This window comes from Perca flavescens, chromosome 17 (assembly GCF_004354835.1).
Source record: "Perca flavescens isolate YP-PL-M2 chromosome 17, PFLA_1.0, whole genome shotgun sequence".
NCBI lineage: Eukaryota > Metazoa > Chordata > Actinopteri > Perciformes > Percidae > Perca > Perca flavescens.
The window spans coordinates 29,217,392-29,233,538 of record NC_041347.1 but is presented as its reverse complement, the minus strand read 5'-3'; the positions used below and the strand labels follow the sequence as shown (position 1 = coordinate 29,233,538).

Sequence of the window (16,147 nt, the reverse complement as noted above, 5' to 3'; positions counted from 1 at the left end):
CGTAACATTACTGGCAGAATGCAAGTTTTCGTGACACACTGAATCTTTGCATTGAGACGATAATCTTCTATGATCTTTGAAGCTGTTATTTTGCAACATTTGTTAGTATAAGCCTGGTGCTTTAAATACATCCCAATAGATCTAATTCTTCAAAAGACATGAATAGACATCCGTCTTCTTTATGTGAACAATGTCAGTATCGTCCCAACCTGTAAGGGATTTATTCTTGATCCAGATCCCTGCAGCCAATCGTGACTCGGCCCGTGGATGAGCTGTTGACATATGAAGCATTGAGGTGTACACACACACACACACACACACACACACACACACACACACACACACACACACACACACACACAAACCTTTAAAGGTCCCATGGCATTCAAACGAGCAATGTGGCAGTTGGTCAAGGCCACACCCCCACGCTCCACCTTGCCCCCCCTCTCTCCTCCTCAATAGCTACAGACAGAAATGGCACATCCTAAGGAAAGCTCATTGTGGGACTGGCTCTAGTGGCTGTAATTCTGCACCAAGGCTGAATTTCGGGAAAGAGACTTCAGATACAGTATTAGGGGACCACTAAGGTCTATATAAAAGAGACTTCAGATACAGTATTAGGGGACCACTAAGGTCTATATAAAAGAGACTTCAGATACAGTATTAGGGGACAACTAAGGTCTATATAAAAGAGACTTCAGATACAGTATTAGGGGACCACTAAGGTCTATATAAAAGAGACTTCAGATACAGTATTAGGGGACCACTAAGGTCTATATAAAAGAGACTTCAGATACAGTATTAGGGGACCACTAAGGCCTATATAAAAGAGACTTCAGATACAGTATTAGGGGACCACTAAGGTCTATATAAAAGAGACTTCAGATACAGTATTAGGGGACCACTAAGGTCTATATAAAAGAGACTTCAGATACAGTATTAGGGGACCACTAAGGTCTATATAAAAGAGACTTCAGATACAGTATTAGGAGACCACTAAGGTCTATATAAAAGAGACTTCAGATACAGTATTAAGGGACCACTAAGGTCTATATAAAAGAGACTTCAGATACAGTATTAGGGGCCAGTAAGGCAGGGATCTTCTTCAGGGACCTAGGGGGTCCTCAGAGTCACTGCAGGGGGGCCTCCAAATTATTGTCAATTTTTTAAAGTTTTATTATGTATAATTAGCAAATATAAATCCCCACTGATGATAGGCTTACGGACCTGTAGGTAAAGTAGTCTCTAGGATAGCCATCCACAGATACAGTTCATCCTAAGGATTCACTGTCCGCATGTATTTGTTTTAAAATGTAATTTATAAAATCAATTATAAAGCTTTTTTAAAAGCTTAGTATTCTATGCAAAACATGTATTTATAAAGGCTTGAGGCTGCCCTACACGTTACTGTAGGCCCAGTTTAATACGCAACTTCATTTTATACAATCTATTTAGTAGGGGGTCCCTGCTCCGTCCCTCTTTCAGTTAAGGGGTCCTTGGTTTAAAAAACGTTGAAGAGCCCTGCACTAAGGTCTATATAAAAGCATCCAAAGAGCACCATGTCATGGGACCTTTTTAAAATGGTAAATCAATGAATGAACAATTCACCACAATGGTTTATGGCGATACAAATATTTAGATTTATTAAAATGTGTTGGACTTTTAGTCCGTCAGGTTATTAAGCAGTTACCCTCGTTCCTCCAGGTGGGCGTGGTGTAGTGTCAACACACGCTCCGTCTTCATGTCCCACCCGTCCAATAGCTTTCTGTTTGGACAGGATGTTTATGCTTTGGCTCCCTTTCTGGACCTGCTCAACCACCGCCCTGACGTGCAGGTACACGCATAAACACTAAACCATACAGTATGTAAAAGCCCTCAGTGCAGAATATATGGCCTACTCTGCTTTCCCAACTTGAGTTTGAACTGATTTGACAATTGCAAAGATGGAGAGCCAATTAGCCAGTCTTCACAAATCTCATAAAAAAAAAAAATAATAACATTTTCTCCAGGTAAAAGCCAGTTTCAATGACACAACGAGATGTTATGAAATCAGGAGCGTTTCCGGGACACTCCGCTACCAGCAGGCCTTCATTAACTACGGTTCTCATGACAGCCAGCGCCTGATGCTAGAGTACGGATTTGTTGCCCCCTGTAACCCCAACAGCGTGGTCTATGTGGATACAGGTAGGACATAGAACAAGCCTTATCGTTGTTGCCTCTGAAGCAACTCCAGATGTACTTTTTAAAGGTCCAGTGTGTAACGTGTTTAGTTGTTCATTCTCAAAATCTGTGTTGCCCGTTCACAAACTTGTCCTTTTTTGTGAATATTTACCACCAGCATCAATTCCAAGTATTCCTCTTGGCTTGAAATTTTAAATTTCCATTTGCATGAACTGGGGTAGACGCTCCATATTCATGCGCCATCTTGAAATACGTTAGCCGGTAAGGGACATACAGGACATACTGCTCTTGTGTTTTCGCTGTCACATGATAAACTCACAGGTGCTGCTAATGGGTATCTTGGCTTTTTGAAGCGTGAAGGCTACCGTAGCTGTAATACGTACTTTGAACTGCGTGGTGCGAGAGAGTTGATTGCGATATGTGATCTCAAAAGCTAGATGGGAGAAATTCCCACACATTGGACCTTTTAAGGCAAAACAGATACAGATATTATATAGATATTGCAGTTATCATCTTAGTTTGTTGTTGTTTTTATACAGGTTATGTGAAAAGTTAATGACACTGTCACCGGAGCTTTGTGCTTGTCTGTTTCACTGTGGCCCCTTAGATCTCCTCGCAGACGTTTTAGGAGGCGATAAGAGTTTGGATCAGAAGATCAAGTTTCTCAGAGAGAACAATTTCCTTCAGTAAGACATCTGCATTGTCATTGTTCCTTTTATGTATTGTATGGTTTGTCTGTAAACCGTTGTAAAAGCGCTACTAGATGCTTTAATAATAATAATTATTATTTTTATTAGAGATGGCCCGATACCACTTTTTTGCTTCCCGATACCGATTCCGATACCTGAACTTGCGTATCGGCCGATACCGAGTACCGATCCGATACCAGAGTGTCATATATTTCATTATGTTTTAACAGCTGTATACTACTATTCCTGTAAGGGTGCGATGTGATTTCTATTTTTGTTGTCAGTCTGGCTCAGGTTAAACTCTTTGTGAAACATGAACAAACACAAACAATGAATGCCCCAGAACTTTCTTTTATTCTCCAGTTTGACAGTCAGTTATAACGGAAAAAGAACATAAATAAACTACTTTAATGTAGATTTTCTTTAGGGCTTTATTACGTGGTATCGGATCGGTGCATAAACTCCAATATTTCCCGATACCGATACCAGCGTTTTAGGCAGTATCGGAGCCGATACCGATACTGGTATCGGTATCGGAACATCTCTAATTTTTATAGTGTTATAGAGGAACCAGGAGCGATGTTAAAGTAACAGTCCTCCGTTTTTGGATCTACGTGTTGTCCTCTTGCCCAGAGTAGCAGCAGTCTCCCCGTTTCCAGTCTTTATGCTAAAGTAGATTAATTAATACATATAAATAGAGACATTGCTGCATTGCACACAGAGATTAATTCATTTAAAATAAAATGTGATGCCTAAAATCACTCAAACTCCTCTTTTCTCCCTGTTAGTAATCTCACTGTGTCCAGTGAAGGTCCCAGTTGGAGGCTGATGACGGCTCTCAGACTGTTGTCCCTGCCACAAACACTGTAGTAAGTCTATAAACACACACGCACATCATATTCATATGTGTATATCTGTATAAAAGGGAACCTCTGCTTGCTTATTCTGCTCTATGATATATAAAAATATAGATGATTTATTAGATGTGTGCGTTTATTTTCATAGTCACCACTGGAAGGCAGTGTTGCTCGGCCAGGTGGTGTGTGAAGAGAGAGAAGAGAGGAGCTTGCAGACAACTAAGACTCTCTGTCGACGGCTACTACAAGACACTCACACAGCCCTGGATAAGGTGTGTGTACACACACACACACACACACACACACACACACACACACACACACACACACACTTCTTTACTTGCTGTGTGTGTTTAGATCGCCCACCTCCTCCGGCATTGTGACCAGTCAGTCAGGGAGCAGCTAGATGTGGTCAAGTCACTGCGACAGGAGGAGAGGTGCATCCTGGGAAGCTGTCTTGAGGCACTGGAAGGCACGGCGAGACACCCAGAGGAACTCTTGTCACGCCAACCTGAGACTGACGCTGTGAGCTGACATCCGATTGGTTCCCTGGCCTGCCAATCGCTACAAGAAGCAACGTTGTTGGCTGAACTGGTGGCGCCGGACAGGCTCCCTGTTCTGCCTGTCGACAGGTATGGCTGACAGAAGGCCACAGTCCTGTAACCAGAGGGTCACAGGTCTGATTCCAGGTATGCTCAAAGAGCGCCCGCCCTGTTATAACGACGCTAAGCAAGACGGTGAGGCTCTCATCTCATCTGGACAGAATAGAGCTTTGAGTCTCTGCCCGAACACAATTGGGCCGGGCTGTAATTCATAGGTTTGTGCAAATTTCCCAGTTTTTGTTCAGTTTTTTAATTTCAGACCTCATAGTCTGTGTAATGTCATGTAATGTACAGGCTGTGTGCGACCACCATCTTCTACATAACTATTCCACCTAGGGCTAATGTACGCTGGCTGCGTCGCGTGAGCGCGTCAGCTGCGTGGCGTGTTTTTATTTCGGCTCCCACGTTAACAGGTTAGAGCTCACACGCTGCCCGGCAGCGTGCAGGAGGCCTTCCAGAAAAAGGAGGGGAGATTTGGGGTTTTTAAATCAGCCGTGGTTTGGGTTCGGGTCTGGCTCGGACAGAAACTATGCAGGTTCATGTAGGGTCAGGCCGGATTTATTTTGGGCCCAATCATAGCTCTAAAATACAATTATGAGGAAACAGAGTAGAGAGGAAAACAACATACTTTTTTCTTATTTATTTTCTGATGTAAAAAAAAAAAAAAAAAAAAAAATGTACAGTTCTCGATCATTTCCATTCAGAAGTTGAATTAGTTTCAGATTCAAGTAATTACAAAGTACAGAAGACAAAAAGCGCAACATTACACAACATGCCTTCTAACAGCGACTTTAATTCCAGTTCCTGTTTATAATTATTTGTACATTTGGATGATAAGCAAAACTTTGCATCACACCAGTTACACCGACAGCAAGTAGTGCAGTCGTCTTTATGTGATAAAATGTGTAGTTGATGGAGTCAAATGAAGTGTTGTGGATTATTCTCAAAGAAATATAAAGTAATGAATAATGACCAGACAGGCTTTAACGTGAGCCACATGAAATCATACATATTCAGAATGGGGTCAAAGGTGTCTGTGTTTGGAGGAACCGCGCTGGCTCGTTGGTTAGAACCGTTTCTTCAGAACCAGAAGAAAATGGATTCTTCCTGCAGCTTCAAGTCAAGCAGGTTAGGTGAACTGGAGGTGCTAGCCCAGACAGACAGAAGGCTGATGTCGTCTGCCTGTAATGATGCGTGCTGTGGCAGGTTTCAGGCCCCTAAAAAAACGAATACAAGTAAAAGTGTTCACTTGTTATATTAACCCTTGTGATGTCTTCCCGTCGACCATGCAACTTTTAGTTTTTCTGGTTCAAAAAAAAAAAAAAAAAAACTGTGGCCGGTTTAGCTCAGTTGGTAGAGCAGGCGCACATATATAGAGGTTTACTACTCGACGCAGCAGCCGCAGATTAGACTCCAACCTGCGGCCCTTTGCTGCCTTTCCCTTTCATGTCTTCATCTGTCCTGTGAAAATGAAGGCCTAAAATGGGCAATTGTTTTTATTTAAAAATGTTTCACTTTCCCCCAAGCATTTTTTGTCACTTCCCAATGTTTTTGTCACTTTGTCTGACATTTGTCACTTTCGATGTCTTTGTCGATTCTTCCTGCGCTTTTTTTAACTTTTTTTTTTTTTTTTTTCTTTTCAAATGCTATAAAATTGAATAAACACCCACATTCAATTATGTAATCAACTGATCATATATTCTACTTGTGAAGAGCGTTGTACGGAACCATCCATGTTATTTGTTTTGACAATTTGGTTGACAAAAACCCAAATTTCGGATATAGAAACTTTTTGAAAATGGGTCAAATTTGACCCGAGGACAACCGGAGGGTTAAACAGTCGACCTGCAGAAGGAAAAGGGATTCCTGTGATTTGTAGGTTGCATTGTCTTACATCTCAGACGAGTGCTGTGGTCAGAGTTGAATAACAGCCTTTTTCTTCTGGTGACGCTGGACAGTCGCCATGGTAACCGTGGCTTCATAGAGAGGGACCGTCTCTTCAGGCTGAGGTCTGGAGAGCCAGATCGAAACCAGACAGAACAGAACAGATTATATTTGGTTAAGTTATAGAGAGAAAAGACAACAGAGATGTGACAAAATAGTTTTTCCCGTACAGTTTCCTGCATCTTCTATATTTAAAGCTGCACTTAGCTGGTTTAGCCTTACGTTTATACAAGGGAGCATTTCTGCGAAGAAATACTGAATTTAAAGTTGCAATCTCGAGGATTTCAGCTCCATTGCGGCACCTATTGCAGTAAGCAGATGGTTTTTTTTTTGGATCTCACTTCCCAGAGATCCAAACAGTGTCGCCTGTGTGACGAAGGTCAGTTGGCAGAGACCGGGGAAAAATAGTTTGCCGCTTCACACATAAGTGAGTCTGAGGAGCGAGACTGTTGTGTTGGCTCAGTCTACCCTCTCTGGTGGACCAACCATGGCTGGGTAAGTGAAAACGCATCTCTAACTGTGCGCCGCTTGGGATTTTTCCCGGAGATGTTGCCACAGACACCCGGTTCGTAAAACTGCAAAATGCTAGGTCTTTAAACAAAGGGCCATAGGCTCAATCACCATTGTGTTAACCTCGTTCTGCGCTTGTGACTTATTTAAAGTGCTCATATTATGCTTTTGGCTTTTTCCCTTTCCTTTTATTTTATTGATTTATTAGACCGTAACAGAAATAAATGCATAACAAGATGCCAACACAGTGACACTTTACATTTATCAGAACTGTCGAGGATAACACAAGAAAGTTACAAACTTATTTCCATTGTGGTCCTCGTTATAGTCTGACAAAGATGTCCAGGCAAGCTACAGCTGACTAAAAGGTACCTTATGTACACTCAACCACATCCAAATATAAAATAAATACAAATATATACACTGTAATAATAAATATTCATTTAAGACTACATAAAGATTGAATCTAATTAGCATTTAACAACCATTCACCACATGCTTGATTAAAACAACGATCTGACTGGCTTAACTTAATCTCAACTGGGAGTTTGTTCCATTCCATTGCCGCCATGTACAAAAAAAGTATTTTGCCCAGAACAGGTCTTAAATCTACACGGAACTATCTCTGTGGCACTACCTCTCGTTGAGTATCTATGAGAGTTTCTAATAAGCTTAAAATAATCTTTAAAATACCATGGCTCATTCTTATACAAAATATTTCTTTTTAATCTTAGTTTCAACTGTCTCACCCTGTTTTCAACTGTCCATTTCAACCATTTTAATTTCTTAAGTTCAGAAGAGCCAACATGATCTCTATAGTTGAGATTTAAAATCAACCTAATTTATTCTGTGCCGTTTGAAGTTGAACTTTTATCCTCTTGGGTGTGCTACTGTACCATGTAGTACAGGCATAATCGAAGTGTGGCTGAATTAAAGCATTTGCCAACATTTTTAAAGTTTCTTTATTTAGAAACTGAGCCTTACGAACCAGATATTTTATTCTTAGGTTCACTTTTTTGATAACCTTTTGACTCATACTTTCTCCACTCACAGAACTGTCTAAATCACAGCCCAAATATTTACCACAATTTTTAGCTTCAATCTGGATACCACCCAAAAATGTTAAGCTCAGGAGTCCTACTCAACCCAAATAGAATAGATTCAGTTTTCCCCAAATGCAAAGACAGTTTGTTCTCTATCAGCCATTCACTTATATTTTGTAACTCATCACGTAAATGATTCTCAATAACTTTTATGTCCTTATTGGAGAACACCAAGGCTGAATCATCCGCATAGAGAAAAAGATTACAACTGCAAACAGATTTCATATTGTTGATCTATAAGAGAAACAACAATGGACCCAGGACACTACCCTGTGGCACCCCACACGTTATTTCTCTTGCCTCTGATAGAGTGCAGTTAATATCAACTCTTTGATGCCTTTCAGTCTAATACGATCGAATCCAATTACATGCCACACTGTTAAAACCTAGGGCTTTTAGTTTAATCAGCAAGCTCTGATGGTCAACCGTGTCAAATGCTTTCTGGAGGTCTAGCAATACCATGCCACAAAGTTTACCCAAATCGATCTCTCTTCTTAAATAGTCTGTTAGATATAATAAACACGTATCCGTAGAATAAGATGTTCTAAAACCAGATTGCAAATCATAAAACAAATCAGAATTACTAATGTAATTATATATTTTCTCAAAGACTTTTGAAACAACTCCCAAAATCGAAATTGGTCTATAATTACCCTCTTCTAATTTGCTCCCTTTTTTATATTGCGGAACAACCCTAGCAAGCTTCAGATCTTTCGGAAATCTACCTGACATAATTGAAAGATTAAAAATATGAGTGAGATATGGAGAAATGAATTCTGCAGCATCTTTTAAAAATCTGGCCGGTATTTCATCTAGACCAATTGCCTTCTAACACTTAAGTTCATTCAATAACTTTAATACCTCATATATTGTGTTATATATATTTTGTGGGCATGTTATAGGTTTAAAAAGTGAAAAAGCCCAAAGTCCCCCCAAAGGGACTTACCATCTCCAACAGAAAACACTGTTCACCAACTGCTCTATTGTAGTCCAGCCTTTACTTCAGAGACAAACGTGGGTCACTTTGTAACACACGTTATAATGCTCACCTAGCTGCTAGCGTGGCACGCTCTCATACTCTGCTTCTGACTGGCTAGTAGTCCTTACCTAGCTACTGCGCATGTGCAACTCCCAACAAAGATGGAACAGAAGTGAGATGTCTCACTCTGTAGCTAAAACAGAGAGCTCAACACACAGCGTGAAAGGAGGAGCTGCAGCAATGTGCAGTACAACAAAAATATGGTGTTTTCTGAACATTAAACCATGTAAACCTATTTTGGTACAACCTCTAAATACAATTATGAACCTGAAATTGAGCATAATATGAGCACTTTAAACTTTAAAATCTTTATTACTTAAAATGTATGTCATGTATTGATATTGAGTTTGATCAAATTTAATTTCCATATATTCATCCAAGTTCTAAACAGCTCATCCTGTTAACTGCCATGGGACAAACTGAGTTTGTAGTCAGTGGATAAACAAATGTGACGGACCCTCCGACCCTGCTGAGTGGTTGTTGTGTGACGAGTTACCTGAGAACTCCAGCTGACATCTTCTCCACAATGTCCTTCAGAATATCTGACACAAAGTGTGTTAAGGGAGGGGTTTATGCACCTGATTATTTGCACACGTATTAGATTAAACACTGTTGCCACAGGATACGGAGGTATCGTCCTTGCTGAGCCGACGAAGCCGTCCACACTTCATGGTTGAGGAAAGTCAAAGAGGCGGATTTTAAGTACAGGAATCTGCAATCTGGAGGATCCAACTGTAAAAATGCAAAAAAACAGTGATAATCTGACAATAAGACTTTTGAATTAAGCTGTACAAAATGCTGATAAAAATACTTGTTTTAGAAAGGTTATTTTGTCTGTCTATTAGGACGAGATTTAATATGTATTCTTTCTTTTTCTTTTTTTTTTTTTTTTTTTGACCTGAAGATTTTGAGAGCAGAAAGATTGTAAAATAACCAATAGGAAGTAAATACCCCGTGTGATGCGGCTCGGACTCACCTGCAGGTCTTTGTGGGATGTGACCCAGTGGCCCCCGACTCCCAGCACACTGATGATGTCATGTTTGTGTGGGAGGAGCTTTGTCTTCTCTGACTCTTCCTCGTGCAGACGTACTACACACACACACACAGACAGATCTGATGTCCATTTTTTACAATAAAACTAATGTTCAACACAATATAATGTATTTTTTTATCGTCATCGCGATATTTAACTGGCGGGCACTAAACACATCGCAAAAGGCTGCTTCATATCGCGAAAGATACTCAGAGATTCTTCTGAGTTGTTGAAAGAAATAATCAGTAGAAAACTGCACTTTAAAATGTAACTACATTTTTAGCGGTGCCTTTTATATTCAATTCGATGTTCAATAAAAGAATGTTGGAAATGATTTCCTTTCATTTCTTTTGAATTCAACAAGCAGTTTTTTGTATTTTAGCAGAATACTGAAAGCAGCAGGAATGCAGAACCGAGTACACTTAATAATATCTGCTTATTAATCCCAAGTAATATCGTTATCGCAATATTCAACAATATTTTTCTCATATCATGCAGCCCTATTCAACAGTGTGAATAAGACAGATGACCAGATGCAGAAAAAATGTATTTACCTCCAGAATCTATGACTATATCCACTCCCAGTCCTCCTGTCTCCTCCAAAACCACTGGCAGCAGGTCTGATGAGCCGTTATAAACTGGAATAACCTTAACTTTACACACAAAGACACAGCAACATGATATCACTAATCCCTTTATAATGCTTTTTAAACTTTAAAAAAAAAATCTGCTCACGGAATACCAGCCTCAATGCCAGTTTGTAATTCTACTCCTATCTGCACAAAATATCTAACTGGAAGCTTATTTAAAGTGCTCATATTGTGCTTTTTGGCTTTTTCCCTTTCCTTTATCGTGTTATATATCTTTTTGTGCACATTATAGGTTTACAAAGTGAAGTACAACAAATATATGGTGTTTTTTGAAAATTCAACAACATAAAACTATTCTGGTACAACATCTAAATACAATTATGAACCGCAAACTTTAAGTTGCAGCGGTTGCAATTTCAAAATTTTCCACACGGTGGCAGCAGGTTTTAGATCACTAGACCATTACTTCAGACTCCCTTTTACAACATTTACTTAAAATGAGAAAAGAATGAGGTCTTATCCTGGGGTAATTTGTTTGTAATATGTCTCAACTAAATGTTAACAAAAAATTGTGTAAACAGTTATTACAAAAACAATACATCTAATATAATAACGGTGATGGAATCCTCCATGGAGTCCGACAGACGCATGATACATAAAGCAATAAACCTAAAGCTCATTGATTAATCCAAATGCTATTTAAACTTAGTTCAGGAATGAGAAGATCAGCAGCAAGGAAGCAAGCATGCAAGTCAGTTAGAAAGAGAGAGTAAAGATCTCACCTACTAAAGGATCCTGAACACCTGAGGGAAATATGAAGGGGAGGAAACAAGACAGGAAACAAACAAGGATTTTTTTTTTTTTAAAGGGGGAAAGAAGCAAAAGAGCATGAATGAGTTCCATTCTGAAAGATTTTATAGAGAACACATTTCAAATCGTTTTGCAGACACTCCACGAAGATTGGGTTTAAAATTTGACATTACTGTTAACCCTCGTGTTGTCTTCCAGTCGACCATGAACATTTGGGTAAAAATTGAAAATGAACTATTTTTGCATGTTTTTTTTGTTTTTTTTTTGACTATTTTGGCGTTTTTTCGATTGCTTTTGATGCTTTTTCAAACGTTTTTGTCAATGTTTTCAACGCTTTGTTTTTAAAAGTTCATGTTCAATAAACCTAATGTATATGACATATCTAATTCTCGAGTTAAAAAAAAAGCAGAAATTATGAATTATTTTTGACTAATAGTTAAGATCAGACGCTCACAGACAGGATGCTGTTTTGAAACCATTTAAACCAGGGATCTTCAACAAGGGGTGCGGGACCCCTAGGGGGTCCCCAGAGCGCAATGCAGGGGGGGGCCCTCCAAATTATTGCTCAAAAATTTCAAAGTCTTAACATGAATCCAAAATATTATTAGCAAATATAAATCCCAGCTGCTTACTGGCCTATAGGTAAGGAGTCACTAAGGTAGCATTCCACAGACAGTTCATCCTCAGGATTCACTGTGACTCATTTATGTATTAAAACATGATTTACAAAAACATTTATTAAGCTATTTCAATAGCTTAGTATTCTATGCACTAAAAAGGTATGTATAAAGGCTTTAGGCCGCCCTACATGTTATTGTAGGCCCAGTTTATTATGCAACTTAGTTTTATACAATATATGTAGTAGGGGGTGCCTGCTCCGTCTCTCTGTCAGTTGAGGGGTCCTTGGCTTAAAACACGTTGAAGACCCCTGATTCTAACAGTTATTTTCAGGCAATTTGGTTTAAAGGAAACCCATATTTCTTTTATAAAAAACTTTGAAAACACAAGGGTCAAGGACACATAAAGCTTTTTGAACGTGAACTAACGGTGGCCTGTACATACCTACGCTGGGCCGAAGCTGCTCCAGGAATGTGTGTTTTTGTGGCGAGTGGGATGTCGTTAAAACCTTCACTCCGTGGTGACAAGCCAACTGGATGCACATAAGGCCAAAAGACTGCGGAGGGAGAGGAGATGGGAACGTTACACTTACACTTTCTCACGTTGTCTCTATTGGACAGTTTTAAAATTAGAGAATGATAGGAAACATGTTGCAAAAAAAAGGTCCCCTGATGGGATAAAAACCCTCCTGGATGAACGACGAGTGCGTTTCTCCACTATGTTGCCAAGATGTCCGATTGTTTGAGTATTATACGTACGCTGGCTCCGTCCATGACCAGGAGTGTGTGTCCGGCTGCCATGCGAGCGTGTGTGTGTAGAGCAGTGTGAGCACACAGGCCGTCACGCAGAGCTCCTGCGACACACACCGAGCTGAGCTTCTCTGGCTTCTGAACTGGAGAACAGAAAGGGAGAAATACACGTTGTTGCAATGTGAACTCCCCTTTATGAACCGATTTCAAGAGGACAACATGCTGATTTTCTTTTTGTTTGTCGTGCAGGGCTTCAAATTGAAGTCAGGCAGCAACTACAGGTGAAACAGAGGGCAGTCTGTGCACTTAAAGTGCTTTTACACAATTCTGCTTTGTTCAAAGTGCCAGCAAAGCTTTTAGATGAGGGGCTGGGACCTGGAATGGCTCTGACAGTCAGCTTGGTAAGCTGACTGTCATGAGAATTTGTGTTTGATGATAATGGAAGCTGCACATTTGCAGGAACAAAGTGCATGTTATGCTGTGTGTGTGTGTGTGTGTGTGTGTGTGTGTGTGTGTGTGTGTGTGTGTGTGTGTGTGTGTGTGTGTGTGTGTGTGTGTGTGTGTGTGTGTGTGTGTGTGTGTGTGTGTGTGTGTGTGTGTGTGTGTGTGTGTGTGTGTGTGTGTGTGTGTGTGTGTGTGTGTGTACCTAAATAGTGTTCATCTATTTCAATGACATCACAGAGTCCAGAGCAGGGAGAGTCCAGAGGCAGAATGCCTGGAAAGGGAAGGTCGATGAGTTTGAGAGACAGAAGGATAGACAGTATCACCCAGCTCGAATGATTTTACATTATTAATGATCAGGTATTACAAATGTATCGGACTACAAAAACAACAACAAATGTCCTGTCATGCTCTCCAGTGTCCACGCAGTTAACATCGCATGCTCGATCTATCTTTAACCTCCAACCAGTGTCAGAGTCAGAAGGCAGCCTCTACATCAGATAAATAAATAAAAAAAAGGTTCCTACCTACAACCTCATCCTCCGGCTGGAAGAAAGAGACCTTGTCGCCCACTGCGAAAAAACACAAACAAACTATTTAAAGTGACGAAATGTCTGTGAAGGCACTACTGGTCACGTTTTCCTTCTGAACAATCATACAGCGCCATGGAGAAGTGTGTTTGTGTGTTGACAACCTTGCATGACGACCCCGGCCACCTCTCTGCCGACAGGAATTAGGTCTCTCTGGATCCCCAAGTCCTCAAGCAGCTGGAGAACAGGACGCATGATAAATGAGCGGAGAGAAGACGAGTCATCACTTCAGTCACACAAGGGGTGATGGACTCTATTTAGCGATTTCAATTTAATTCAGTGACCTTCACTGGCACGAAAGTTTAAAGGTACACTGTGTAGGAATTTCTCCCGTCTAGCGGTGAAATTGTATTTTGCATTCAAACGAATAGTGCTCTCTCTCTCTCTAGCCTGGCTTTTTCTAATGCGTGTTGCAACTACGGTAGTCGTTATGTACCAAGAAGCTATGACAACATGTCTTCCAATTTTCGCTTTTTTGGCGACGAGGCTTCCTTCTCCCGTGGCTCGGCATACGTATGATCCTCCATTATGAACTAAAGGGCAGTGCAGGCCTTTCAAATTAGCCGGGGCAGTGATGCGCCTCTCACTGATCTCCTTCTTCGTTTCTGCTGGTTTCAGTCACGTGACGCTGGCTCTGAACGAAAACACGTTGTGGATTAGCTAGACAGGTAAGCTAGTGCTCTATGTCCCTCTCAACGATTAGAGTTTTTCAAAATGGCGGAACGACATGGAAGCCTCCTTGGACTTGCCCGTCCAATGTAAAAACAGATAAGAAAAGGTAATTTTACACCATTGAAGACATATTTATGAAGACATTGATTTTATCTAATGTCTAAAACACTACACAGTGTACCTATAAGGAACAACTGACAACGTTATTTAATAATAACAGATCAGTGACCTATGGACACATGCAGTATATGGACTACACAAGATGATAACCAAGATTTTCAAATGTATTTCAACAATTAATACATGTAATAATGCACTTAATGCATTTCTTTCTTTTTTTTTTATATGAATCAAGTCCTCCATAAACTATATCTTTGATAACAAAGAAATTTGATTGTTAGTTGAAAGAAAATATCAGTAAAAAAAACTGCAAATTAAAATGTAACTCATTCTTTTTTAAGCAGTGCCTTTTATGTTCAATTAAATCTTCAATTGAATTGTTAGAAATGATTTCCTTTTATTTGTTTTAAATTCAACAAGCAATTTGTTGTATTTAAGAATAATACTAAAAGCAACAGAAAGTCAGAACTGAGTACATTTTAATATCTGTTTATATATCACAAGTAATATATGGTGATATTCTACAATGTTATCGCATATGGCATATTCTCCTCATATCATGCAGCCCTAATGCTCACATCCGTTTTGATCATCATCTTTGATTTAAGTACCTTGAAGTCCACTGGGCTTAGTCCACATGCCTTTACCTGAACTCGGACCAGATGGCTGCCTAAAACCTCTGGAAGACTCTGGAGGGAAACAGATACAGACACAAACGGTCAGAGAGAGAAGTACAGACACAGAGAAACAAGACACAAACGTCTCTTTAAAAAGATGAATAGAATAGTTTTAATAAAAAGACAGACACAGAAATACAGATTGTAATGCAGACATTATGGATACATTCTGTTTATGATGTATGTGTTCTGTTTATGATGTATGCTGTGTGTAATGTCTTGCTACTGGGACCTTGAAATTTCCCCTTGGGGATCAATAAAGTATCTATCTATCTATCTATCTATCTATCTATCTATCTAATGCATGTTCTTCCTCTATAAGCACTGTAATACACCATGGCTACCAAAGCAGCAGTCTGCAACTAGAAATCGAACCAATGTTAATAAGGTGCCTACTGATGTTTTCAGATAATGTGGTAGGCTAAAATGAGGTTTCTGAATGTGCTGGACATCCCTGCTGCATGTGGAGGAGGCATAGTTTCACACAAGCAGATTCGTTTGCTTGTCCTGATCCGATGCTTTTAGTCTGTAGCCTCATGCAACAGTGAAATGTGTTTTTATAATGACTAAAGACTTCGAGTCAGACAGCAACAGCATCCACCTGCACACAGTCACATACCGACAGACCAAACACACACTCACCGTTTCCTGAATGACGAACTTGGGCTCAGCATCACTCTCACCAGCTCGGCAGTACAAACCTTTCATACTGTTATTAGAACCTCACCTTTAATTAACGCAGCTATACAACGTCAAAATATTCTAATCCGCTTGACAATAATCCTTTTCATATATTACGTTATTTATTTTCTCCTGTAGAAGCTATTGCTACTTTCTGCTCGCTGGTAAACTGACTAGCTTAGCTAAGTCAGCTGACCTCTTCTTCTTCATTGTTTACATTTTTTCCTGTAGTACTACAATC

The 16,147-nt window shown here is 39.9% G+C and overlaps 2 protein-coding genes across 9 annotated transcripts in view; one reads left to right on the top strand and one right to left on the bottom strand.

The window, feature by feature from the left end:
* setd4 (SET domain containing 4) overlaps nucleotides 1-5,666 on the top strand; it is an 11,880-nt gene extending 6,214 nt beyond the window's left edge. For all 7 annotated transcript variants that reach the window (XM_028602747.1, XM_028602745.1, XM_028602742.1 and 4 more), the window contains exons 7-13: nucleotides 236-295; nucleotides 1,705-1,834; nucleotides 2,010-2,184; nucleotides 2,789-2,867; nucleotides 3,659-3,739; nucleotides 3,876-3,999; nucleotides 4,085-5,666. In XM_028602747.1, coding sequence (XP_028458548.1) covers nucleotides 236-295; nucleotides 1,705-1,834; nucleotides 2,010-2,184; nucleotides 2,789-2,867; nucleotides 3,659-3,739; nucleotides 3,876-3,999; nucleotides 4,085-4,261 — 826 coding nt within the window. In that variant the 3' untranslated portion in view covers nucleotides 4,262-5,666. The remainder of the gene's footprint in view (nucleotides 1-235; nucleotides 296-1,704; nucleotides 1,835-2,009; nucleotides 2,185-2,788; nucleotides 2,868-3,658; nucleotides 3,740-3,875; nucleotides 4,000-4,084) is intronic.
* Nucleotides 5,000-16,147, bottom strand: cryzl1 (crystallin, zeta (quinone reductase)-like 1). 2 transcript variants are annotated; one of them, XM_028602748.1, is made up of 14 exons: nucleotides 15,868-16,147; nucleotides 15,160-15,237; nucleotides 13,861-13,933; nucleotides 13,694-13,738; nucleotides 13,372-13,440; nucleotides 12,735-12,868; nucleotides 12,421-12,532; nucleotides 11,331-11,351; nucleotides 10,513-10,611; nucleotides 9,902-10,014; nucleotides 9,552-9,657; nucleotides 9,422-9,467; nucleotides 6,224-6,340; nucleotides 5,000-5,546 (listed from the first exon to the last, which is right to left on the bottom strand). In XM_028602748.1, exons 1-13 carry the CDS (start codon nucleotides 15,931-15,933, stop codon nucleotides 6,244-6,246), a joined length of 1,059 nt encoding a protein of 352 aa, XP_028458549.1. In that variant the 5' UTR covers nucleotides 15,934-16,147; the 3' UTR covers nucleotides 5,000-5,546; nucleotides 6,224-6,243. The 2 variants fall into 2 exon arrangements, with proteins under 2 accessions (XP_028458549.1, XP_028458550.1); XM_028602749.1 differs by lacking the exon at nucleotides 11,331-11,351.